We start from the raw sequence: 26,293 nt of genomic DNA on the forward strand, positions 1-26,293 counted from the left end.
GGAGCCAAACCCACATCCTCAATGAAGTCATGTCCCTATGGACAAAGACTGGAGCCTACATGCATGTGGTCAAACATTAGTTTATCAGTTTAAGATCACTGAGGTCACTCGAGATTGAAGATACACTGGGGAACAAAACATCCTTATTGCACAAAATGTCTTTTTACACAGTTTTAAGAGACCTAAAACACCAAATGTTCTTATTGTGTTCTACACTCAGTTATTAATGGTAAATATATAAAATCTATGAACGTCTGTATTGTTGTACAACGTATGCATTTACCCATCACGTTGAAACAGAAGGACCTACTGCACACAGGAGATGACATGCATATGACTACACATTGGTTTCAACTGAATCACAAAGTTCATGTGGCTGTTTCTAAGGAGATGTCAACATCAGAAAACAGATGAGGACACGCACGTGGAATGTCATGACTGTTCACCGCTTCGGTTCTTCCATCCAACATCACCCACAGAAAACAACCAAATTAACAGCTGCATGCAGACAAAACAGTAAGAGATGCTCCTGGTTATTTTTCCAATTTCATTTTTATATCCTGTACAATACTAATAAAGAGCATTTGTCCTGAACGTGTTAATAACTTAAGCTAATTTCTGTAAAACAGTACATTACGTCTGAAAAAGTTAAAAAAATAAGTTTGTCTGTTTCCTTACATATTAATGCTCCTCTAGGCTACATTTTCTTCAAAATAAATCCCATATATCAAAGTCCTGAGAGAATGTATAAAACATAAGAGAACATTAGATTCTACTAACAGGCACAAAGACACATTATTAGTGTATTTACAAGATAAATTCACAGTAACTAAAATCTGTTTACATCAGCAGCTTGTAACTCTGGGTCACACAGGGCCAGCCTGTCAGGAAAACTGTCCTTTGATGCTTAGCATCAGCAGCAATTAAAGCAGAGTGTCCTCACTGTCCTTAATGCTCGTGTTCAGAGGAGTCTTCCTTCGATCCGTGATGGCCGTCCAGAGTCGACACATCATTGCACACCTGAAACAGCAACGTAGAACAAATTAAAACAGATCCAGACAAACTAAATAATCATTTTTGGTATGACACTATGGCTCTCTGAGCAGGGAAGCACAATCTAGAGGGCGTAAAAGCACAAATGAAAAAAACTAAAGAACAAAAAAGAACTGCATTTTTTTTAATTACATATAGTGTGCATATTGCATACTGTAGTGCAATTGCAGCTAAATAATACAACTATACACAACAGATGGATGATGATACCGACTTAAATACCAGGTCACCCTTGTAAGAGAGACCTCGGTCTCAATGGTTTTTTACCTTGTTAAATAAAGGTCAATAAACAATAAATAAATACATTTTTATGTTTTAAGGAGACTGGATTGCATTTGATCATCTCTGGCTCTAGGTTTTACTTATATTGACTGGTCAGACTGTCTTATTCTACACTGAACATGGATTATTTTCAAAACACATCTTTGGTTTTCTGTCCCTGAAAACACACAAAAAAAGAAAAACTTGTTAGCATTGCCTCAGTCTAAGACCACCTTAGACTGAGACAAGCAATGGAAATAGTAAAACATGCATTGGTCAAATTTTGAATAATTATCCTAATGATAAAATCAAAGATTTTCATAGAAAAAAAAAACATGTTTTAAATTTTCTAAAAAATAATAATAATATTGAAATCCTAATTCAAGCAAGTAACCAATATGCATGTCCATTTGTATCTACCAATTTTTCACTTATTATGAGTTTAGTATGTTTTAGTTCCTAATGATATGGAGAAATGAGAAAAAAAATCCAGAACCTGCTTAGAAGTGTGTGTGTGCGTGTGTGTGGGGGTGCGCGCGCGTGTGTGTGTGTGTGTGTGTGTGTGTGTGTGTGTGTGCGTGTGCGTGTGCGTGTGTGTGTGTGTGTGTGTGTGTGTGTGGTTGAGTGTTTGTTTGTGGGCACCAGAAGGAGGCGCTTGCCTAGGGCATCAATTATACAAAAACTGTTATTGTGAATGATGCATGATGTGTGCCTGTTTCTGCCTGGACAGACTGTGTGAGGATGATGTGCAGAGACAGTTTACCTTAATCCACAGTACACCAAGTCTTCCCTGGAGGCCATGTGGAGGAGACAGTCCAAGGTGAACTCATGAGCAAGCAGCTAAAAAACGAGAGCGGATAGGTGAGATTAACAGAGAGCAGATGAGTAATACCGACATGCCTTAGGACTACACCCCAAAAATAAAACCCTAACTTGATTTACCTTATTGATGGTGTCTTGATCCACAGGGACAGATTTGAGCCAGCAAACCAAACTTTTAGTCTCTGCATTGGAGCGTTTAGTTGAATTCAACTCGCTTTCTGTAAGGTAGAGATTGCACCACAGTTAAATTGTCAGTACAACTGTCACAGACTAGATTCATGGAGTGTAAAGTGATGTTAATTTTACACCTAAATATGACATTTTGGCCTCTGCAACCAGACTGTATAATCAGTCAAAATTCCTAATCAAGTTTGGGCATACAAGATGCTGATCTGCGGCCCACACCTCAGAGGGAAACCAGTCCAGGCAGCAACATGCCTGAAACAGAGGCGTGGTAGAGACTGCAGCAGTGAAGCAACACTCATGATGACCAAAAGGGCTTGGCCCTCTGATGTCATGGTGTTTAATGCTGTTTAATGTCACTGGAAAGCCAGCATTCTGAGAAAAAAATGCTGTAAACATTTGACATCAAGTACACAGTAGTGAGTTTTACTCTTTTCTTTTTTCAAAAACATCCCAACTCGCCCTTTTTCCTGATTTTCCTGTCTGAACCTAACGAGTAAATACATTTTGAAGGGCGGATGTGTTTACAGAGGCTTTATAATCCATTTTATTTGTTGTTGGTGTGCTAATTTATTTTGGATATTTAAAATGTTTTCCAGATCCTGTGATAAATATTCTTTAGAAATAAGTTAATTGATATTTTAGTAAGTGCACTTGTGTTATATTTTTTTTATGCCATTAGCTAACAGTGGTCTCAAAACAACAATAATATTGCTTACTGCAACCATTTCTGGGACAAAATGTGTTAACATGACATGCCTACTATGTCATGATAGTAGTTTGTGTATGAAAGAGAAACTTAAGTGCGTAGGGCAAAAAAAACAACAACAAAAAAACCTAGTCCAAAGCTCCTCCGATGGCTGATATTTATTTTAAAGCTAATTTGATTTCAACTTGCAAAGTAGATTTATAATAAATTCACCTTCTACTTACAAGTGTTACATTACAAGTATCCATTTGAACGCATTGGTCACTGTAATTACAACAGGTTTTACCTTCGATGATGAACGTTTTCCTCAGCTCATCTATCTGCTCCTGTCTCTTCAGGACAGAGCCCCTCAGCAGCTCATGGTACTCTCTCTCCTTCTCAGTCAGCTCATTCAGCAGTCTGACACACGACACAAAAAGCCATCAGCACTGAAAACAGGCAACATTTTTTATGTTCCCCTCTTTAAAAAATGGAAAACCTATAAGGGTTTTTCACACTTTAAAACCAAAAATGCTGCTCTACTATATTCAAGGGTGAAAGTAAGGGGGGTATGGTCGGGTACTGCGTACCTATAGAAGAGTTAGTGGGGGTACGCAGTACCTGCAAGAGAGGAGAGCAGCTGTCTGCTGTAAAGAATCAGTGGGTTCACTGTGCAGCCGTGACTGATTAGTTTTTCAAGAACAATCTAAAACACGACTTAATCAGTTAACTTTTTTCCCATTTCATATTGTTTCTGAACTGTTCGTGCTTTGCTAGAGCAGGGCTGCAATACGTCGATCGCGGAAGGTTTTAAGTCGATCTCAGCATTAGATGACAAACTGAACGCAGCCAGGAGGCTGAGACCAGGATGTCCTCCTCTGATTGGCTTATCAAAACGTTCATAACTTTATTAAAGAACAACAACAACAAGAACAAATAAATCAACAAAATGTGTTCAAATTAATGACCCAACAACAATAATAATCTCAGTGATTATTGGTTCAACAAGGTGTTGCGCAATTCTGTGCATTTCGATTCCATTACTAGCAGAGCAGGAGTTTCAAATGAACTAATCAACCACCGCTGTGTTCAGGGAGGCTTATTAATGATCGCAAAATAAATATCAAGCCTGAAAACCTAATATTGTAACGGACTGAATGTTATGTTTTTAATGCAATCTCTGGTCGGCTTGTGAAGCGCAGGAGGTTGCCATGGCAACGGGTATGTTTAAATGACAGAGAGAGACGGAGAGTGAAAAGGGGCCAGTGGTTTAGAGTTGATCACCTGTTCAGGTTGTTTTACCTTTGTCTTGGCACATCACAGCCGCTGTAGTTTCTGAACGTTCAATAAACGACAAACTTGGACTAATTACCTCGTTCTTTGTGAGTATAAGTCATTTACAACAACCATCAAACACGGTAGATGTGTTTCATTAAGTATTTAATAAACAAATGGCTTCTACCGTGATAATTATGTGAAATTAAATTAATTAATTAAATTAAAGGGGCTGCACAGTGGCGCAGTTGGTAGAGCTGTTGCCTTGCAGCAAGAAGGTTCTGGGTTCGATTCCCGGCCCCGGTCTTTCTGCATGGAGTTTGCATGTTCTCCCTGTGCATGCGTGGGTTTTCTCCGGGTACTCCGGTTTCCTCCCACAGTCCAAAAACATGTCAGGTTAACTGGCCTCTCCAAATTGCCCCTAGGTGTGAGTTTGTGTGTGCATGGTTGTGTGTCTCTGTGTTGCCCTGCGACAGACTGGCGACCTGTCCAGGGTGACCCCGCCTCTCGCCCGGCACGCTAGCTGGAGATAGGCACCAGCACCCCTCCTTACCCCACTGAGGGACAAGGGTGTAAGAAAATGGATGGATGGATAAATTAATTGTCTAATATAAAAATACAGTTTGGTGCTGTCGGGCTCAGAATCTGAGAGGCTTTTCCTTTATGAAACTAATTTTTTTTGTCTCTTATTTAGTGGAAATATTGATGTTGATGAGATTTTCTCCACACAATAATAACTTTTTCAATCTTTATAGCGCGTCACTGATATACATATATATAAAAAATTTTTTGTCATAGTACCCCCAAGAATTTAAAACTACTTTCACCCCTGACTATATTACAATGTTTTCTTATTGTATTTGTTCCAATAATAAAAGTGGAGAGAGCCGAAGGGTACCTTCTAGTCTCTACTCTCATGTCATTCAGTTTCTCGCTGAGCGTAGAGTTCCTGTCGAGAAAGACCTCATCTGGGGGGCCGAGCCTGGCTGCTGTCCCATTCTCATTCCTGGTTTCTGCCTGCTGATTGTCTATTGGCGCCATCGGCTGGTTGGGGATAAGAACTACAGGAGTGTCCAGGTCGACAGACTGCTCCTCGGGGATGCTGTCCTCGGTCTCAAACGACAACTGCAGATGGAGTTTCAGCTCTAAGAGCCGAGGAGATCAGAAGTGAACGAACATAAAAGGAAATACATCAGGTGAAAGCATTAAATGCTCCTTATTGTGCATCACTGTGTGCAGAGGATGTTTGTGTCACAAACTGATACACAGTAAACTTGTAGGTTTACTGAGCATAAATGTATCTAGTAGAAAGCATAATCACAGCAATCCTAATTTTAAAAAATGACATAAAATCTCTTCCATGTCATTTCACAACCAGCAGACTGATTAAGAGCGCCAAGCTCTTTCTGTAGGATATTTGGTGTTACGACTTAAAGACTGGCTACACAGTGGCACAGTTGGTAGAGCTGTTGCCTTGCAGCAAGAAGGTTCTGGGTTCGATTCCCGGCCCCGGTCTTTCTGCATGGAGTTTGCATGTTCTCCCTGTGCATGCGTGGGTTTTCTCCGGGTACTCCGGTTTCCTCCCACAGTCCAAAAACATGACTGTCAGGTTAATTGGTCTGTCTAAATTGCCCCTAGGTGTGAGTGTGTGTGTGCATGGTTGTTTGTCCTGTGTGTCTCTGTGTTGCCCTGTGACAGACTGGCGACCTGTCCAGGGTATACCCCGCCTCTCGCCCGGCACGCTAGCTGCAGATGGGCACCAGCAACCCTCCCGACCCCACTGAGGGACAAGGGTGAAAGAAAATGGATGGATGGACTTAAAGGCTTCCTTAATATCTTCCTCCATATGTAGCTAAAAGAAGGGGTTACTTGTTTGTTGGAAGTCCACCAGTTATCAAATCTCTCCATTCCTTTTATTTCCGCTACAAACTTGGCATTTTCACATAAAAATGTATTTTGAAGAGTACTCGAAACTCACAAAACAGACAGTGGTGGAAGTAAACTCAGATTCAATGTATTTTCTTCTGTCTTTTGCATTCTATAGCATAAAATTTGCTACAGTCATGTCACATTTACACCCAAGGGAGAAACAGAGCTATAGCTTTTTAATTAAAACTTCCTAGATTTTGATCAACTTAAAAATGTAAACTATGAGGTAAAAAAAATGCTCCTGTTACATTAATTTTGAATCTGAATAATTTAAATAATTATAGCATTATTTTTTTAACATTAACTTTTTAACCCAGCTGAATAAATGTACAGAGGTGAAAAAATGTTCTACATTTTACTGTTTAGGTGACTTTGGTTATGTGGCAGGAGAATTTATTTTACAAATGAAAAGAGGTGGGTTTGATATTTACTCCCCCCCATCATTTAATGATGAGCTAATTACCCTTAGGGGGTCAACTGACCTGCATATTGATGAATAGGAGTGTGAACACTTAGTGGAGATGGGAAAATGAAACTTGTAGTCTAGAAGCGCTTTTAGTGTTCAGCATGCCTAGAGTTCAAGTCATTTTAAAGATTTAAAAAATGAAGAACATCATCGCCAGAGCTGCGAATAAATGTGTACCCAGAAGCAGTTGTATAAACACAGATAAGAAAATTAAGTGTGAAATAGTACTCTACCTGGGAGCAGGACAGTGATGGCATCCTGCACAGCCTGTCTCAGCAGATTGTCCAGAGCAAACATCCAGTGAGGTTTCACCTGTTGCTGCTTCAACACCTTCTTCACCTACACCCACACTGAATGGTTAAATACGAGTCCATGAAGGTACCTTTTATGTTGCATACAAGCAGAAAAAGAGGCTTACTGCATCCTGAAAGTTAAAGAGCACCGTCTGCAAGCTGTTCAGAGGTATTGCTGCTGCCAACAGAGTCGAGCGAAGCTCCAGAAGGCCGGTGGCGAGCTGCTTTCTGTCTGGGGAGCGGATGTTTTCACGGAGGCAGGCGATAAGTGCGATGACGTGGTCTTCACTAAGTGATGATCCCTCATCCAACTTTTAAAGAAGAAGAGAAATATTGAAACAAAAGGGGAAACTATGTCTACTGTTTATTGCAAATAATTCTAAACTACAAACCTGTGCAATTCAAAAAGAATGAGTCTTATGATTACGGATCTAAAAATGCACAACAATGGTTGAATAAATGTGCACCTTCTTAAAGTAACAGTTTATTAAATTACATTTTGATCACGTTGTAATTTCAAGTTTTCTATGAGTCAACAAACCCCATTAAAGTAGATAAGAACAAATAAGAAAATTCAGCTGTCTTACTAAGATTTTTCTGACATTAGCTAATTTGACAAAGCTAGCAGAAAGGAATTTAACTGATTTAATTTACCAAAAAAAGGGCATAAAAACCACAACATTATGTATACACCATAGCACAGTAAAATCAGTTAACAAAACCTGGACAATGGAAAATAGAGAGGCTGACCACATCACAATTGTGGCGCATGTTGCATAGGATAAACATCACGATAAAAGTTAGTGTGCATACATTTCATATCAACTTCATCTGTAAACATTTGAATCGTTTGTCTGAATTTTGCTCCACACACCTGCGGTATTGACTCCTGTAAATAAGTGACAACATAACTGATGTAGTCGGTGAGGACTCTGTGGAGCGTCGCTCTCCTCTCACTGTCCTTTCGCAGCATAAAGAGGCCGACGTTCTCCTCCGATGACGCTGGACTGGACATGTCTGATGAAGAGTCATACGGTGTTCTGTACAGCAGAACAAAGAAATGAGTCAGTCAGATAAAACTACATCATTGGAATATCATGAAAATTACAGGATGTGGTAATAAAGTCTATGATGACATTTGGAGAAATGAAAAAAAAAAAAAAGTGGGGTTTGTAGGTTATTTCCAAAGTTAAACACAGTTTTGAGATTTAAGGAAAAATAATTCTGGGTTTCTTTCTGTTAAAAAGAAAGCAGCGTGGCCTGAACGTAAAACTAAAACCTCAAGAGTGGCTCGACACTGATCGAGCAACGACCCACAGAAATACGGTAACAGCTCGGATTTATCAGCTCAGCAAAAACTTCACTCACGACAGGAAGCCGCTGGGGCATGGCGGACTCTCTGAGATCCCCGTCACTCTGAGGGGGGACCAGCGCTTCCTCATGTCCAGAGAAGACGCCAGGTCAACCGAGCCTGTGTCCGAATCAGTGTCCTCCACCAGGATGGAGACGGGCACTGATAAACTGCGATGATAATCAGCTGCAAAACCAAGAAAGGTTACATTTAAGAGAATTTGTTAGTTTTCGTAACAAAATAAAACAAATGTGTGAAGTTCAGATAAAGCCTTACTAGAATTACTCGAATCTTTCAAGTCTGAGTCCTTTGGGGGTTTGATCCTCTTCCTGAAAGACGACTTGAGGAAGCAGTCATTCAGCAGCTCTGTGGCCGTGGCTCTGTCGTCCGGGTCTGGCACGAAGCAGCTCATGATGAAGTCCTTGGCCTCAGCTGACATGGTGCCTGGAACCGTCGGGTGGATTTTAAACATGCCCACCTTGATGGGATAATCACAGAGTTAATCATTTTTATAAAACATTAAAATTGGATAGATGATATAAATTCAGAAGATGTAAAATAATTTCTTTTAGAGGTCTATTTTTGATTTAAATTCAAGATTAACATGTTAAAACGCAATATGATGCCAGCATTGCTCTGATTTGATTTCTCTAAAAAAAAAAAAAATACTAGCACATGTGACAGAAGATCCTTGAAAAATATTTTTTTTATCGATATTTTGATGGTTAGTCTGAACTATGCTGACAACCCAACCATAAGCCATAGATGGTACCAAAATATTCAATAAATTAGTTATTATTGTTCAATATGCAGTTCACTACATGAAGCAAACCCTTCATTTCTGTTCATTAGGATGTTTTTCTGAATACAGCTAATAAAAGCATGACATCGAGGATGAGAATATTACTCCAGAATAATAAAAAAGTTTTAAACCAAAAATGGAGAATAAAAGAAAGGTATTTAAAAGCATCGATTCACCCAACTGAAACGTTTTGTTAAACCTTTGACGTTATTTATGCTTAGTGTGCGTCTGCTGGCATAATGTAAATTTAGACATTTCCAACCTAAAGGAAATTGTCAAGTGTTCAGTAAATGTGCTACAAAAAGCTGAAAAGTGAAAAATTAAAACATGAATACATCAAAACTAGTATATAGAGATGAATAATAATAATAAAAAAAACCCTGAAATGCTACACCTTTGTTTGAATCCACAAAAAGCAGCATACCTGCTAAGAGCTAAGCCTGAGGACTAGAGGGTGCTGAAAGCTAGCTGCAGTCATACTAAAGGAACATTTCCACTTGAAAGTTACATGGGAGGTGAGCTGTAGCAGGAAGTGTATATTGCAAACATGAGCGGAAAAGCAGCTTCCCTGGGACAAGTGAAACAGCATCACGTTGTTGAGCGCACAGTAAGGAGTGTAAGACAGCTGCTAATTTATCCAATTCACAAATATGAAAATATTAAATATTGTGTATAATGTCTGCATGATAAACTATCACCAGTAAACCCCAACAAAAACAAGTGTTTGTTATTTACCTTAAACATGGCTGCCTGAGGACTTCCCAGCTCATGAAAAGGAGGCTTGCCTGTTGCCATTTCTATGATAGTACACCCTAAGGACCAAATATCAGCAGGCTTCCCATAACCTCGAGGCCCTTGGTCTATAATCTCTGGAGCCATGTACTGAAGTGTTCCTTTAAAAAAAAAAAAAAGAGAGGCCAATGATTAAAGCTCTCACTTTAACGAGGTCCTAGAAAACCTACAAATACCATGATTCTTGCCTGTAAAAGTTTCAGTGCAGGGGTTGATCCCTGCTAATCGCTTGGAGGTCCCAAAATCAGAGATCTTCAGCACGCCGCTGTAGGTGTTGATGAGCACGTTGTCGCCCTGCAGCACAAGGGAAATAACTTATCAGGAAAAGCCAATGTGAAAGAATCCAGAAGGCAGTGGTGGTGTTAGATTAACAAAACCGCCAATGTTTTACAACCCCGACAAAATAGTTACATGTTCATATAATAGAAATGATTTAAAAAATATATATTATCAATTTAAAACAGGAGTTTTTGCACCACTTTTACCAGTCTGGCTACGCTGTATTTTATAATGATCAATTAAACAAAGAAAGTGTACAATACTTGGGTGCTAAATTTCTTAACCATTAGCAGCTGGAGTCACACATATAAAAAACGAATTTTTTTAATTTTTTTACTAAATTAAATTAAATGTATTGTGATTTTAAAAAAATCCAGGTTCTAGTTTCTCCTCCTTCAAACAGAAAAAAATTCCATCCATCCATTTTCTTACACCCTTGTCTCTCAGTGGGGTCGGGAGGGGTGCTGGTGCCTATCTCCAGCTAGCGTACCGGGCGAGAGGTGGGGTCACCCTGGACAGGTCGCCAGTCTGTCGCAGGGCAACACAGAGACACACAGGACACACAACCATGCACACACACACTCACACCTAGGGGCAATTTGGAGAGGCCAATTAACCTGACAGTCATGTTTTTGGACTGTGGGAGGAAACCGGAGTACCCGGAGAAAACCCACACATGCACAGGGAGTACATGCAAACTCCATGCAGAAAGACAAGGGCCGGGAATCGAACCCAGAACCTTCTTGCTGCAAGGCAACAGCTCTACCAACTGCGCCACTGTGTAGCCCCAGAAAAAAATTCCATAAAAAAAAAAAAAAAAAAAGCAAGGCTCATCATGTCCTCATCTATGAAAACGTCTTGCTGTGATCTGACCTATAGGCTTGTTTTATAAGTCAGCATATCTTTATGTATATATATACTATTGCTTTTTACACAAGTTTAAATAGATATGCTTTTTTTTTATGATTCCTTCTGGAGATCCAGGAAAATTTCAAATACTTTCTGTACTTTTTGCCTTCAATGTCAGGCCAAACAATGCTTTGCTAAGGTAAGTCAAAGGAAGCAACTTTTCACCTTAATGTCTCTGTGGACAATCTCATTTTCATGAAGGTACTTCAGTCCCTCCAAGATCTGTTTGGTATAGAAAATGATGGTAGCTTCATTGTCCTTCAGTGGACCCCACTTGGAGCGCAAGAGAGAAGATAAACTTCCTGAAAAAGTGCAAAACATAAAAACCTTCAATATTTGCTTTAGAGGCTAAAGCTTCCATTGAACACTCACAAATTTTAACATTTGAATTGTTTGTGTGTCCGATCAGACAGGTCTAATGTTTGGTTTCAGTTATTCCAGTTGCGTCATTGTCTGAAAATGTTTTCGTCTTGCAGGTTATTTTTAGAACGACTAATAGCTTTAAAACAAGTTTTCTGTGAATGTTGATTCATCACATGCGTTTGTTCTTTTGAACATATTATATCTCTGACAGGCACCAATCCGTCAAAAAGCAACACGTTAAAGAAAGAAAAGCGTCAGAGTTGGAACAAGCACTTGGCTCTGCTTGTTCTGGAAATTCCTAAGCAGCAAGTTTCTGATCCTCCAGAGTAGATAGTTTCCCACGATTACTAAATATTACTGTTTGCCACAGTGTGCTGTATTTTTTCTTTTATTCCAGTAGCATAATCTCAAGCTGAAACAATTTCAAAACCCAATTGAGGGGTGGGGTACACGCTGGACAAGTCGTCAAAACATTACAAGGCAACGCAGGACTAAGACTTGTTGACCCAGTAGTTATGTTTTTAAAAGAGTGGGAGAAAGCTTATCCAGAGACAATGCACCCATGCATGGAGAGAACATGCAAACTCCATGCAGAAATCCTCTTGCCTAAATTCAACAGTATCAACCACTGTTCCACCATGGAGCCCTCAGGGCAGCTAATAACATAAATGTCCATCAAGTGTGTGTGGCGAGTTTTGACCACTGTAAATAAGGCTTCAAAAAATGTGCTATCTACATTCACAGCAATAATGAAATAGTCTGAAGCAGCTGGAACTCTGCGTCACATGGGCCCATCTTTGTTTTAACATATTGCACAATGAGGAGGATGGAGGTACAAAAAAGAAAAAAAGAAACAAAAACAAAAAAAAAAACTTCAGGTCAAAGTTCCAAACTGCAGCAAAGTGTCTATAAAAATCCACTTATTCCAACCGGTTCTTTGAGACGCATTCCAGGAAACCATCACAAACACAAACATGTAGTTTGCTGACTCAGCTTGATCTTTAGCCGACAGATTTGCTTTGTTCAGATAAGACTAAAATTGAATGTTTCCACAACAAACAGCACAGGTAAGATTTGGTATCAAACCAAGGATGGAACTGTGAGAAAGCCTCTCATAGTCTGTGTTGGCTCTGGTGGAGGATCTGTGATGCTGTGGTTTTGTTTCTCTTTCAGTTAAATGGGAACCTAGTATTTAAATATCACAAATACAAGGCATTTCAGACAGATAACTATCTAAAAATTTATTTTATATTATATATATATATATATATATATATATATATATATATATATATATATATATATATATATATATATATATATATACATAGAATGCTGCTGTACATATGTAGAATCAGTTTAAAAACTAAAATTAAAATGGTTATATGCCAGACATGGAAAACTGGGATGCACTCCATGCCATGATGTTCAGAATTTAGGTCTCATGGCATCTCAAGGTGTCAACATTGCTGCCAGTAGGCTGAGGGAAATACAGCTTTATTTTGTAGCAATTCAAGAGCTACCAGATTTTATTTATATATATATATATATATATATATATATATATATATATATATATATATATATATATATATATATATATATATATATATATATATATATATATATAAGGTAGATTTTTGTATCTGGTTAATATATATTAACCAGATACAAAAATCTACCTTCTTTATGACCATCCCAGTCCCTAAAACTAAATCCTACAGGCTTTCTATAGTATTTAGGTTTTCTGTAGGATGAGCAGATGGGAAGAGAGCAAAAAAAGATGATGAAAAGACATTGGGATTGGTCAAAGATGGCTCCCTCTGTATGCTTCATTTTGTGAAACATAAGAGAAAAACAAAATGTTGTCCTTGCTATCAGCAAGGGTGCCAATTAAGGATTTTTTCAGCTTATTTCTTAACATACCCAGGTTTATTTTTAAGGATGTCCTCAATAAATTACATTGACACAATTATCAGATGAATTTCACTTAAGTTTTATCTGTGAATTTGTACCTCCTGGGACTTCTTCCATGAAGATTTTGATGAAACCGTCCTGACTGACGGAGCCGAGATACTGGACAATGTTCCTGTGTTTGAGCCTTTTATGTAGAGCTATTTCCTCATGGAGCGGCTGTGAGTACCTGAGTAAAAACAAATTTAGCATCATATGTTACGTGCTAGTTGTAGTCATGCAATAAGGAACCATATTCATTTAGAGGGATTAGGTGCTCAAAATTTCTATCAAAGTTTGTCCTAAGAAAGATTTTTTATTCACTTCAACTTCTTTCTCTCATATTTGTATCAGAATAAACATTAGAATGTCTTGCACATTTGAAAACATTGTCACTTTGTGTCAGCAAAACAAGCTGATGGGGACAAAAAAAAAAAGCTAAATGTATCAAGTGGATAAAGAGGAAAATAGATCTCCTACGTGCTGTCCTTTTCAGGAATCTCTTTGATGGCAATGCGGACTTGGTTGCTGAGGTCTCTACCAGCGTACACCACACCATACGTCCCTTTCCCAAGAACCACTCTGTCGCCATTTTCATTGGTCTCGTAGATGAACTGAAACATCAAGAACCGGAAAGAAGCAGGATTGTGAGGAATTTCACAGGTATGGAATGAAAAAGGCAATTCAGAGAGTGGCTTGACTAAAATCCTTGTTTTAAACTATGGCACACAAGCACAACATGTTTGGGAAAAGTTACACTGTGCGTTTTTCTTGGGAAACTGCTGCTGTTTTTCTTGTTTAACTGCCAGGAAAGGCTTAAAATAGAGTGAATGTTGCGTCAGAGGAAAGAAGTACAGACGGTGACTGACCTCAAGTATCCCCTGCGTTAGAAGTTGGGGGTCCTGGGTGGGGTTTTCAGCCTGGTGGAGCAAAGAGTTCACCAACTCGCAGAAACTAGTGAGAGAACATTAAACAAAATTGCAAATAAAGATATATCTTAATAAAATAGCTCTTATTTTCAGTTCTTTTAGTCCTGATGTAATAACAATGATCATAACCTCCAGTTTTAAAAAGTGATTCCAGTTCAGGAGTGAACAAACACTTTCACCTTTTAAGACTTTTTTAAACACCATGTTTAATTTCTCTTCCACATGTAATACTTTGCATTAGTCTGTCATATATAAATCCAATAAAATACATTACAGTTTGTTGGTTGCACAACAACTAGTGAAAAAGGACAAGGACTCCAAGTGCATTATTCAAAAAAAAAAAAAAACGTGCAGATGAATAAACAAATGGAAATAAATATCCATGAAGCACCTTTAAATATTTGTTCTTGTCGAGGTTTTAGATTTTATTCGCGAGGTCTGTCAGAACAGCTTGAAATCAACGTTATGTGTTAGCATTTCCTCACGCTATATTATGATGCAGTGATGTTCTACTGGACATGCTAATGTTGAAGATCCTGTCTCTTTTAACAAGCTTCAACTTCTAGCCAAGAGCAGTTGACTTCCTGCTGTCTATTTTTCACTTCTAGGAAGGAGTGCGTACTATTATAAAGGGAAGGTTAAGGTTTTGGCTTCTATTTAAAATTGTTTTTAACCATTGCTACAATAACCTGCATACAGAGCAAGTTTTTAAATTTAAAAAAAACAGCAACGTAATTTCCATTTTGTAACTTTGCAGCATTTTCAAAAAAAAAGTAAATCCATGTAAAAATAAATCCTAAAGCATTTAAGAGCTTCCCAATTTAAAAATAATAATAGAAGAAGACTCTCAGTTTCAGTCAAAGCATTCCCAAGTAACACGGCCTTGTATTAAGGCCTCTTAAGAAGACACAAACATTGTTATCTCTAACTAAAACAAAATGTGTGCTCCTGTGTTGCACCCTTAAAAAGAACTTAAAAACTCATATATATTTTAGCTATTGGGCAACTTTATTAAACAAAATCCCCGGTTCGAGCACACAGCATGTGTAGTTTTCTCTCTTTCCGTATAAAATCACAGGTCATGAACTTTTTTCTCCCATCATGCATCGTGTCGTTCTTGAAGGGGTATTATCATGACAGAAATCTATGAAATAAAAAGAATACAGTAGTTTGAGCACATATTTAGCCATAAACCAATTGAATTGTTCTAACTAAATACGAAATCAAATAAATGCTTGCCCAATATGATCAATATACCTATTAATTAAACAATATCACGTTCTTAACATATTTTCAAGGCTCTACCCCTACATTCAACGGGAGCTTACGCATCTGAAGCAGAACTGAAAGGATCAGTGTTTTTAAGGAGGCACAAAGGAAACATGAGTCACCCAAACTGATTTCATCACAATCGCCTCCTCAGGCCACTGTCTGAACTCGGCGACACAAAAACACCTCCTTGCGATCCTCCTCCACGTCGTGCCGGTGGCTCTGTTCATTTGCGCAGCCAGTTTAGGCAGTTTGGCAGTAAGCGAGTCATTGTTTAACTCAAATACACAAGTTACTCACCCCTTGCAGTGGATCTCTGATGGAAAACAAAGCTGGAAGTCATCAGAGTTGTAGTGCACATACAGGAAGCAGCTCCGCTCATCAATCTTTGACACACTTTAGGGAAAATAGATACGAACGTATGTAGCTTATTTGTTAAATTCAAATGAAAAAAGACTGATTCTTTTCATATGTTATGACACACTAAGATAACCTGCTTTTGGCATACTATCTAAACCCTGTTTGGCACAATGGGTAAAAGTTAATATTTTGTTGTGTCAGGCCAAGTAAAGGGGGAAGGGTTGGTATCGTCATGTTCAACTCCAGAAGAAATCACCCAACATCACACTGAAAGCTAATAAAATCATTACCAGCACAGCAGGTTGCTGCTGAATTAGCTCAAAACGGCCTAAATTAGCACATAAAATAACCCTGGAGAGCACTGTGATACCAATCAGTAGCCACAAGGGAAAAATCAACAAATAAATAAGAAAGAAGTCAAGCCTGAAACCATGTTGATGGAACAGAAATGCGAGGGCGAGCCAAAGTTTTCCCGGACAACCCGCATGTTATGGGTTCCCCTGACAACAACACATCCAGCTAAGAGGTGCAGCATTCCTCCTTACCTCACTCCTCGGATTTTAGTTGCTGGGAAAGTCCACTGGTGCAAGCCTTTCTGCAGAATCAATTACAAAAAGGGGGGAAAAAAATGGGGGTGGGGAAATAAGCTGGTTGGCTGATGCAACATGTTGCAAACCAGTTTTCATTTGCATGAAGGTATAAACGGAAGAAAAAGAGATCTGTGTGGAATATGTGGCATGAGAAAAGTCGTATTTTCCCTCATGTATTTGCTCTATAGGCACACACCCATACACTGCACTCATGTCAACATTCACGCCAATCAGCTAAATAATCTTCAGTAATAAAAGCAGCACTGCATATCCTATATTGTATTCTGACGTATGAACAAACAGAAAGACATATGGAGAAGCTCCAACCTTCAAAGGTGTGACGTGTTTCAGTTGAACAGTGCGACTCTCGTCCTCTTCGCTCACACTCACAATAGACGGCTGGTAGACTTTACTGGGCTCCAGAATGAGCACCTGACGCACACATTCAAATTCAATCAACATTCAATAATAGTATGTTTATAGGCTTTGAGTTTGTGATAAAATCTGATGTTTATTTATTGGATTCAAACTCCTGATAGCTTATCACTCCTGATGTTTTTCCATACAATTTCTTCTTCTACTTCTACAAGGTTTGTGCAATATAACCACTCAAATATAAAAAAAATATTTTGTCATTTCATGCTCAATATTAATGACTATGAACTTTGCTATTTAATGACACTTTTGTAAACAAAGTTTTTAAATGATGTAGATATCAATGAGACAATCGTTCAAATCGTTCAATGTCTTGTTCTTTTCTTTTCCTTTACTTTCACCAAGTGAGGTCATTGAAACTTTAAATGGGCTAATAATAAATAATTCAACTTCTTAATATTGTCTGCCCTTTTCTTATAAAATCCCAGTTTAAAATTGATAAAAGTTTTGGTTTTATGCTCCTGTTTTCCACCTAAAGCTGTAGCATGATCCAATCTACTGCCAAGCTAAACTCTTTAAATTCAGTTTTGAAAACAAAATCTTCCTGCTTTCATACCTTTTACTTATCAACAAATCACACATCTGTCTCACAACTGTGCTTTAAGGAATTTGAAATGCCTCAGACATAAATGGATTTCTTTATTGAGGTGGATGAGATTTTCATTAGCTAATATGCTTACAGTATGATTTCTTTTTACTAACGGTAGCACAAAAACCACTGTCATTACAGGTAGCTACAACTAGCTTACACCTAGCTTACAACCTTTTCTCTTTGTAAACACATTTAACCCTGTAGGATTTCAGTTTTACTGCATTTCTCTTGTGTGTTCACTGCTGATTAATTAGGTCCAAAGCTACTTTCAGCAGACTGAATTGGTTGGCTTGCTTTTATTGCAGCTTTCAGTGGTTTTCTGCTTAAGTTTCATCTTATACTACCCATTCCTCCCTTGCATCTACTGTAATTCTTCGGTGAGTCGTTTTGAAAATGTTTGCTCCTCTAATATTTCTGAGAATTAGTGGTCCTTAACAAGCATTTCCGCATCAGATGAGCTTTCTCCAGCATATCATCTTACCAATTCATAGTGGATTTTTGGAGGAAATGCAATTTGTTTAAGGCTTATTTGATAAGATTGGGATCTGAAGAGAGGAGGACGTCGATTACAATCCAGAGGGAATCAAATGTTTTCTATTTTAACTTTTCTAAACTGAAAGTTAAAACTTTAAGACAGATGAATTGTTTTTTTTGCAACATAATCTTACATATAAATATTTATGTAAACTAAATTAGTAAAGAAAAAATCTTACATCAACGGTCAATGGTGTAATGCTTTTTGGCACATCTGGAGTTAATATATTTAAAACCACCTTTTGTCAACATAACACCTATTCTTATTGCGTTCAGCATTAGAATGATCTTTGTCCATCCCTTATTACATAATCTCTAAACTATTAGAATCATGAGCTCCTTTCTCTTCCGCTATGTGATTTAGGTCTAGGAACTGACATGGCCAAAGAGAAATTTTGATTTTGTGAACCATTTCTATGTTTTTTTTTTATTGACCATATATTTTGAATCACTGTCCAGATAAAAGATCCATTTTAGTTGTTTTCGATAAAGGCCATCCATTTTTTAATTGCTAAGTATTTTAGAGATGTTCAATTAACACTAAGTGTTTCGGAACCCTAAGAATAAAGTTGCCACGTTACCTCATCATCCCTTCTCACACTCCTCACCGCACACCTCAGGAGATGTCCAATTTTTCTCCACATATTTGTATTTCATTCCACTCTGAATCTACCTAAAGTTTATTTTAACAAAACATTTACGCTTGTTCTATTCTAGCCAAAGCACCCAGTTCTAGTTAAAGTCTCAGTATCGTCTAAGCCTACAATGCTGGGGGAAAAAAAATGCAACTTTCCTTTTTTAAGTTACAGTTTTAGTAACTAAACAAAAAAAGATGTAAGGAATATCTAAATTTAAAATTATTTATCTTGTTATTACAGAAATTGTAAAAGATGTCATTAGATGCAGTGTCAAAAATACTTCTTAACATGCAACTATTTTAAATCTGGAAAAAAACTGTACTACAACAGTTTTCTAAATTAAAACAAACATGTGAGGCTCTGTTATTGCAACAAAAGGTGGCTAAAATGTTTTTTTAAAAGTTTTTTACACATCTTTGTGAGGTTTTACACATCTTTGTGAGGTATGCCAGTAAGTGTAGAGGGGTTTGTATTCTCTTACTGGGCAGCGATTTGTCGACACGGTGGGTTTACAGGATTGCAGCAGCAGCTCCATCCAGAAGTCCACCATATCCTGTTTGGGAGACCGCACCTCAGGAGGCTTGGCGAACTGGCGGTACAGGATGTACGTCTCCATAATGGATGCCAAATACCTAAGGGAAACGCATTACAATGATAAGTCCACATGTAGTTACAATTGAAATATTCGATTAATGCTTTTGAAACAAAACAAAAAAAAAACAGAACAAGTTCAAGAATTTGTGCTTAATTCTCACCAAACAGGAGCCTCGAGTCTGTAGAGCTTCTCAGAAGCTTCTATGACTTTCCTGAACTCTTTAGCGAGGATGTTCGCTCCGAGGTAGAATCCTACATCCCAGTATTCTGTCATCTTCTCCAAACTACCCTTTCTGCCGAGCAGCGTGCTTATGGTAACACCTAAATGTTTTTATGTAGAAACTTTAGGTCATTTATCACACTATCTGAAATTCCTTAAAACAATCTTAGGAATGAGTAGATTTGCACCTATTTTGCGCAGCTCAATGGAGGTCTCAAATTCATGTCCAGCTGCCATCAGGAGGACCACACTGTTGATCCCAGAGTGGAAGGTTGGCTCTGCTTCGAAAGCTTTCCCATACCTAGGGATGAACAAAATATGCTTTATTAAGTCAAACTGGGAGTACATATTTTACTGGAAAACACAAAATAATTTAAACATTGAAGTTCATCTAAATAGATTGATGAAAACCCCAAACTTGTTTTGTCTGAATTGCAAAATATTACAGAAAATTATTTCTTTCTAGTAATTTTACAGAAACCCCACCTTACTAATAAGTATGACACTTGATACTTTTCCATGAATTGCTGTATCCAAGTGGTGTAGTATGAAGAATAATGTCATTAAAACATGTGTTTGCGCTTTTGTGTTTGCTTTTGGTTTCAGTTTCCTACAGTTTTTCTTCCAGTCATCACTGTAAACAGCCACATTCTTGACTATCAGTATTTGTCCAGTATCACCAGTGACCTTTTGTGACCTACCCTCCTCCCTCAGGCTAAAAACAATCTTCTAGACAACTGTCAAGTCAGCAGTTCTCTGTGATTTTTTTTTCCCCTTAAAATATTACATTTTAGTTTGAATACAATGATCTCATTTTCTCAATAACTGAATTTTGGGTTTTCATTAACTGTGAGCTACTTTCAGCAAAATCAACAGAAATAAACAATCAAAATACATTACTTTCTCTCCTAGTGATTCCATATATTAACCGAGTTTAATTTTTTACGCTTATTTTAATATCCTGAAAAGCACCAGTATATGGCCAGATCCAAAAACACACAAACTGGATGTACCAATAACAGGCCTGGTCTCTGCTGGACACGTCAGTGAAGCTCGAGCTCATGAACGTGTCTTTGTAGATCCGTCCACACAGGCAGTAGACGTCTGATGCCACTTTGTCTCCCGACTCCACAATGGGCAAGATTAATTTCAGAGCCTTTGCTCGATCGCCGGGATGATTCCTCCTAAAAACGGGATAAAGGGATTATATTTGCAGCCTGGCAGCTTTGACTAAGTTCTTTAGAGGACTGAATGCAAACAAAAAACAAACAAAAGCCATGTGCAAAGAATACAACAAAACACATGGCTGAAACCAGAGAGGAGGTGATTACAAATGTTTAATTATGTAGATTACACAAACAGGTGGGTACCTGTTCAGAGCAAAGATGTAATGAAACTTGATATTCTGATGCCTTGCTGCCTGACACATCGGCAGGTTGTTCAGAGTCTCCACCAGTTTGATCATGGCATCATAATCCTAAAGAAAAGTTACAAAGTAGGAACAAAGATTAAGGAGAAAATGTGTCTTTTTGTCTCAATTGCATAGGAAATTTGGGCACTACGCGCTAAGAATCTGTAAACTATTTCATAATAAGGCTTTTTTTCTAATTTAAGAAAAATGGTTTTATGATCAGTTAAATCTCAACATTTAATTCATGCATCTTTTTACAAGACATAGTGACCTTCCTTGGTTATTATTACAAAATGGTTTTATCAAATAAAACCATTTTAATTTGTTCACATACTAAAACTAGACAAAACTCATAAAGTGATCACCTGAACATCTCTGTAGGACAACAACAAGTTCATGACTATATCCGGCGTGAGCAGATCTACGCTATCCAGGCGACTCTGGATGCGACTCAGCTCCTCGCTCAGAGCTCTTCCACTGAATCGCTCCCGTGCCAAGCGGATCTCTTGCCTCAGTGACTCCCGGAAGTACTCGCTGTTAGCAAAGACACAAAGGAAAGTAGGTGTCATTCCACTGTTTCACAATCTTCAATAGACCAAAACAGGTGGAATTTGAAGTTGGGAAAATTGTGTTTCTACAGGGAGTTCATGAACTGTAAACCCAAACTGTATTATAACTAGTACTAATCTTTTCATTACTTTGCAAAAAAGGCGGGACCATTACGAAACAAAATGTTAATCATAAATGACTCAAAATGAGTATTTGCTGTAGTATTGGCTCTTAGCTGAGACTCCTTTCCTTTACATGTTTTTACTGATTTTGGGAGGGGTTTGTCAGTGAACACCAGACAGGTGAGCCAGTCTGTGGCAGTAATGCACATTTGAGACAGTTTGGCGACATATGGCAAGGCACAAATTTGATTCAGTTATCATACAGAATAATGATTACTGATAAACACAAGTAAGAATTACCAATAAACATACACTGATAATCATAACAAACACTGATAATCATAACAATTACTGACATATATGATTAATTGTTGAGCTAATTATTCATAAACAGTTTTAAAACCTGTAGTTCTTCAGTAATTCATTATCTTGGACATAACACTTTATGTAAACAAAGCTTGATTTGTTTGGTTTTTAATTCTGTAGAACCTAGACAACCCAATGCAGTCACTTAACCATACGTGGCTTTAGTAATGATTGCTGATTTGGGTTGACAGTGCACGCAGGGACATGATTAAACAAGTAATTGGAGAACTGTGGCGTTTAACTGACCTGGACTGAATGTGCACATTGTTCAACAGGTGCACCAGCCTCTCCACCAGCGGGGTCAGAAGGGGCTCCAGCTGTAAACTGGGCTGCATCAGCTCCTTGATGCAGGTCATCATGGTGGCATCACAGGCGAACACTTTGCCCTGAGGTGACACCACGTACGGGATGAAGGTGTAACTCCCACACTGTTCCTAAACAAACAGAACAGGCATCGGTGAGCACTGTGAGGATCACTGTGGCTTTGGGCAACAGTTTCATGTCTGTGCATGCCTGATGGCATTTAATTGGAAAGTTTATGACAAAATAATCCCAAGTCTGAATAAAAAGAAGCCGTTTAGAAATAATTTGAAACACCCAAGTACGAGATTATGCTGTGAAATAATGGACTTAACAATTTTACACAACCCAAAATTCTTGACTATAGTGCGTCTGTTTTATATTTACAATAGCTCCATCCGACATGTTAGAATTTCATTGAAAAGCTCATCTAGTTCAATCATTCATTTCAAAACCTGAAGCTCATATACATTACTGAAACTTCCAAATTCAGCTTTAACTGAAATACAGAATACTACCATAGACCAATAAGACTAAGATTTTATGCGCAGAAATATCATGCAGCTACATAGCTATAGGAAGCAATATTTGACAGTTCATAGTATTCTTTTCAAGCATTTTAAGGACAATTGTTTCAAAGAAATTAGAAAAATCTATACTCAAAATAAATACACCTACTGCGATACATCTATACTGCACCTTAAAACGTACACACCACATATTCCTGAATTCCTGAAAAGCAGGCACGTGCAGAGGGGGGAGGAGGCTTAAGCACCTGCCCCTTTTGCTCCTTGCCCCCAAGTGCCCTTTTGGTCAATTTTTATTTTTGGGGGGGGTATTATTATTTCCTTAGCCCTCTTCTGACACATAATAACATGTACTAATTTTTTTCTTTTTGTACACCATATTAAGCCCCCCCACACCGGTCACCTTGTTACCTTTGACCTTTTGCCCGTGACGTATGACGCAATTGCCTCTAGCGCAGCGAGATAAGGCGGCTAACTGGAGCTCAACATAGCGAACGTTCCAGATTACAGAACAGTTTTTGGTGAATTAAAAAAAAAAAAAACGTTTTTGGTGAATAAAGTGGAGTAGACTTGCTACTTGTCAGAGGACGGAAAACGTTGAAGTATCGTTTCTGCTTCAGCTCGGAGTCGCGGTTTAAGCAGAGAAGTAATGAAATACAACAGACACTGACAGGCCTCTGCGTCTGCCTTTCTCTGAAGAACTACTGAGCGGGAAGAGACAACCAGGTGAGGAAAAACTGTTCTCATCTATCGATTCTGTATTTTTATCATACAGACATTAGGCTGTTGTTGATGTGCTATTAGCTAACTGCTAGCTAACGACTTTGCTAGCAACGCAAGATAACTAAAAAGCTTCTTCCCTGTATCGTTAATAACAGCAATCATTCTAAAGTATTGCTTAAAAAGGGGCACATCGCCCGTCCAAAACCGATCATCTCCATAATGGTTATATGTCTTCTAATTTCATTTGCTGCATAATGTACATTGCATTCATTCTGGCGTTAGGTAAATGTATCTTGAAGGAGAATAGGACTTAAATAAAAGACCAACAAGGATGTTCATTTAGAATTAAAAATAACTCACCCTGAATTACCAAGATAGATATAGTGTATGTAATAAAAGTTTGTCATTAATGAAGGGGAAAAAACTCAAACCAGACTTTAAGTAAGTTTATGGTCTGGTTCGCAGAGTATGAAGTTATATATATTTTTTCCCAATTATTCAATGAAAATTTTTTTTTACCTCAGTTAAGTAAAATAAAATTGTGATCAACATTTTTGGAATTGTAATGATTTCTTTTTTAAAAACAAAATGTTTTGTTTAACTTTTTTTTTATTAAATAACTCATTTTTGTCTCGTGAACTTAAAAAGTCATTTGCCAAACATAAACCTTTATTTTCACACATCAGAAAGATTTTGTTGCGATTTTGGGCGCTGCCCACGACGTCATGTGAGAAAAAAGTTTTTTAAGCAAAACTCGGTAGGCTTTTCTTATGGTGACATGCATTAACAATTCAATATTTTGGTTTTGTTTTTGTTTTGTTCTTTTCTTCGTTTTTCTGCAGTTCCACGTTAAAGTTTGATGCAGCTCTGCTTTCCTGAATGGACCATCTTCATCTCCACTGCAAGTGCAGCAAACAGCCAGCTCTTTTTTTTTTTATAGATTACTGTACACTAAAAGGTTGCATTGTCCCTTGTTTATATTTTTAATAGTGTAATTCTGTAAAGACAAAATATGTCTGCTGGTCTTGCTCTGATTTACATGCCCTGCTAAATTGTGGGTTTGAATAAGGCAATACTTTCTTATAACAAAATAGACCTGCAGAAAGAAATTACTAATAAAACATCTTACATATGCATAGTTGTTTGCTTTGTATAGAGATTTTCCTTAGCTTTGATTGTATATCTCACAATTTTGTTATTATTGTTTATTAAACTCTGAAAGCTGTGTGGCTTTGTTAACATTCTGTCCTAGAATGCGGTTAGATGTGTCCTTTTTTTTTGAGCACCTGCCCCTTTAGTGGTCTCTGCACGGCCCTGCTGAAAAGAAAAGAAAAAAAAAACCTGTTCAGTTGTTTCACAAGAGATAATGGGCATAATTGGATTTTGGACCTTCCACAAATCATGGCCCAGTAAATAATCATCATAACTATAGCGTTTTCGCAAAGCACACTGCATGTACTTGCCTGCACTTACGTTCATTAAAATCCTATCGTCATGAACTCTACAGTGTTTCTTTGGCGTGTCTTGTCTGACGGCCAGCCAGCAGTTTTGTAATCCAGCATGGATGGCTGCATGCTCTGGTTAAAGTTTTACCCGGACTTCAAACCATTACATAGACACGTGTTACCTTCAGAGCCTGCAGATCACTGTCCTGCTTGTGACAATACAGGATAATGTTGTTTGTCATGCTGAAGCTCTCTCTCACTCCCAGGTGATAGAAAAGAGAAGGCTGGCAGAAAGAGTCGCTCATCTCCACGACGGCTACATCTGCGGAGAGATGAACAGGCAGGATGAGTTCAACTGATGGGCATAACAACATATATTCCCCATTCAGTCTGCGTGCCTACACTTGCCTGCATTGTAGAAACTATCCAGGATGTCTGTGGTTCCCACTGAAATTTTGCCAAATGAAACCGTTCTGAAAGAGGCGTGCGCGTCTGCGCAGGCTTCCTTCAAACACTTCAGCGACAAGTTCTCCTCTGACTGCGGCACAGACGCGTCCTCGCTGACAATATAAGCCACGGACACCGCTCTGCTCCGACTGCGCGGGGATACGAGCTGCTTGCCCGACCCGCCGCTGCTGGCTGTCAGCTCCAGCACCGAAGAGTCCTGCCACAAACTTCCAGCGGACACCCACACGGGATCCTTCCTCCTCCCGTCACGCAGGCTCATCCGCCTGCGCTCCGTCGTGTACATTTTCCAGCCGAATGTGCCGGAAAGTTAGTGCATGTTCCGGTTTTGTGGTGGGAAAGTGAAGACACCGTTGCTTGTTGCTGTGAATTCCCAGGTGTGCCGTAGCCGCCTTCGCTCGTCCCACAATCCCGTCAAGCACTCCCAGTGCTTCCCACCACAGGATCCGCCCTCCTGCCCCGGCCTCCTCCCTTACTCCTGAGACCGAAACTGAACCGAGCGCTGTAGTGTGCAAAGACTTGCCGATTTGCTACTCGGAACTGCCGTACGCTGAAATGAAGAAAACGACTTACGCACGTAGAGTCCCGGGGCCGCATGTGGAAAGAGGGAGCAAAGTACGTAGGTTTGAAGAATTTGTGGCCCCTTTTGCGACACCTAGTGTCTATGCGGCGAAACTACCGTGATGTGCGACACATCATGAACAAGTTTATCCACATTACATGAATGGAAATTAAAATATGTAAAACAAATTTGACAGAAATACAGTGATGTTCTTTAATGCTATTGTTTTAGCTGTTAATAAGT

General features: G+C 38.5%; 1 protein-coding gene across 1 annotated transcript; it reads right to left on the reverse strand.

Annotated features, from left to right (window-relative positions):
* Positions 1-64: 64 nt before the first annotated feature.
* LOC103477798 (mitogen-activated protein kinase kinase kinase 5) lies at positions 65-26,165 on the reverse strand. The gene is made up of 28 exons (XM_008431099.3): positions 25,432-26,165; positions 25,206-25,345; positions 22,275-22,462; positions 21,357-21,525; positions 20,951-21,057; positions 20,594-20,764; positions 19,769-19,881; positions 19,522-19,681; positions 19,248-19,398; positions 16,895-16,999; positions 16,523-16,572; positions 15,918-16,013; positions 14,289-14,373; positions 13,900-14,033; positions 13,482-13,609; positions 11,269-11,405; positions 10,104-10,209; positions 9,859-10,016; positions 8,598-8,799; positions 8,339-8,507; positions 7,845-8,010; positions 7,096-7,281; positions 6,911-7,016; positions 5,181-5,427; positions 3,315-3,427; positions 2,257-2,354; positions 2,078-2,154; positions 65-1,020 (listed from the first exon to the last, which is right to left on the reverse strand). Exons 1-28 carry the CDS (start codon positions 25,772-25,774, stop codon positions 924-926), a joined length of 4,002 nt encoding a protein of 1,333 aa, XP_008429321.1. The 5' UTR covers positions 25,775-26,165; the 3' UTR covers positions 65-923.
* Between the last annotated feature and the right edge of the window lie 128 nt (positions 26,166-26,293).

Source organism: Poecilia reticulata, chromosome 16 (genome assembly GCF_904066995.2).
Source record: "Poecilia reticulata chromosome 16, P_reticulata-male-v2, whole genome shotgun sequence".
In the NCBI taxonomy this organism is placed as follows: Eukaryota; Metazoa; Chordata; class Actinopteri; order Cyprinodontiformes; family Poeciliidae; genus Poecilia; species Poecilia reticulata.

Bases quoted from the DNA above. Each gene is read 5' to 3' on its own strand.
- LOC103477798 (XM_008431099.3), bottom strand. From the start codon at position 25,774: ATGTACACGACGGAGCGCAGGCGGATGAGCCTGCGTGACGGGAGGAGG. The intron at 17,000-19,247 runs GTAAGAGAATAC...TGTGTGCGTCAG, and splicing joins TGTCGACAAATCGCTGCCCA to GTGCTCATTCTGGAGCCCAG. The intron at 8,508-8,597 runs GTAAGGCTTTAT...TTGGTTTTGCAG, and splicing joins GAAAGATTCGAGTAATTCTA to CTGATTATCATCGCAGTTTA.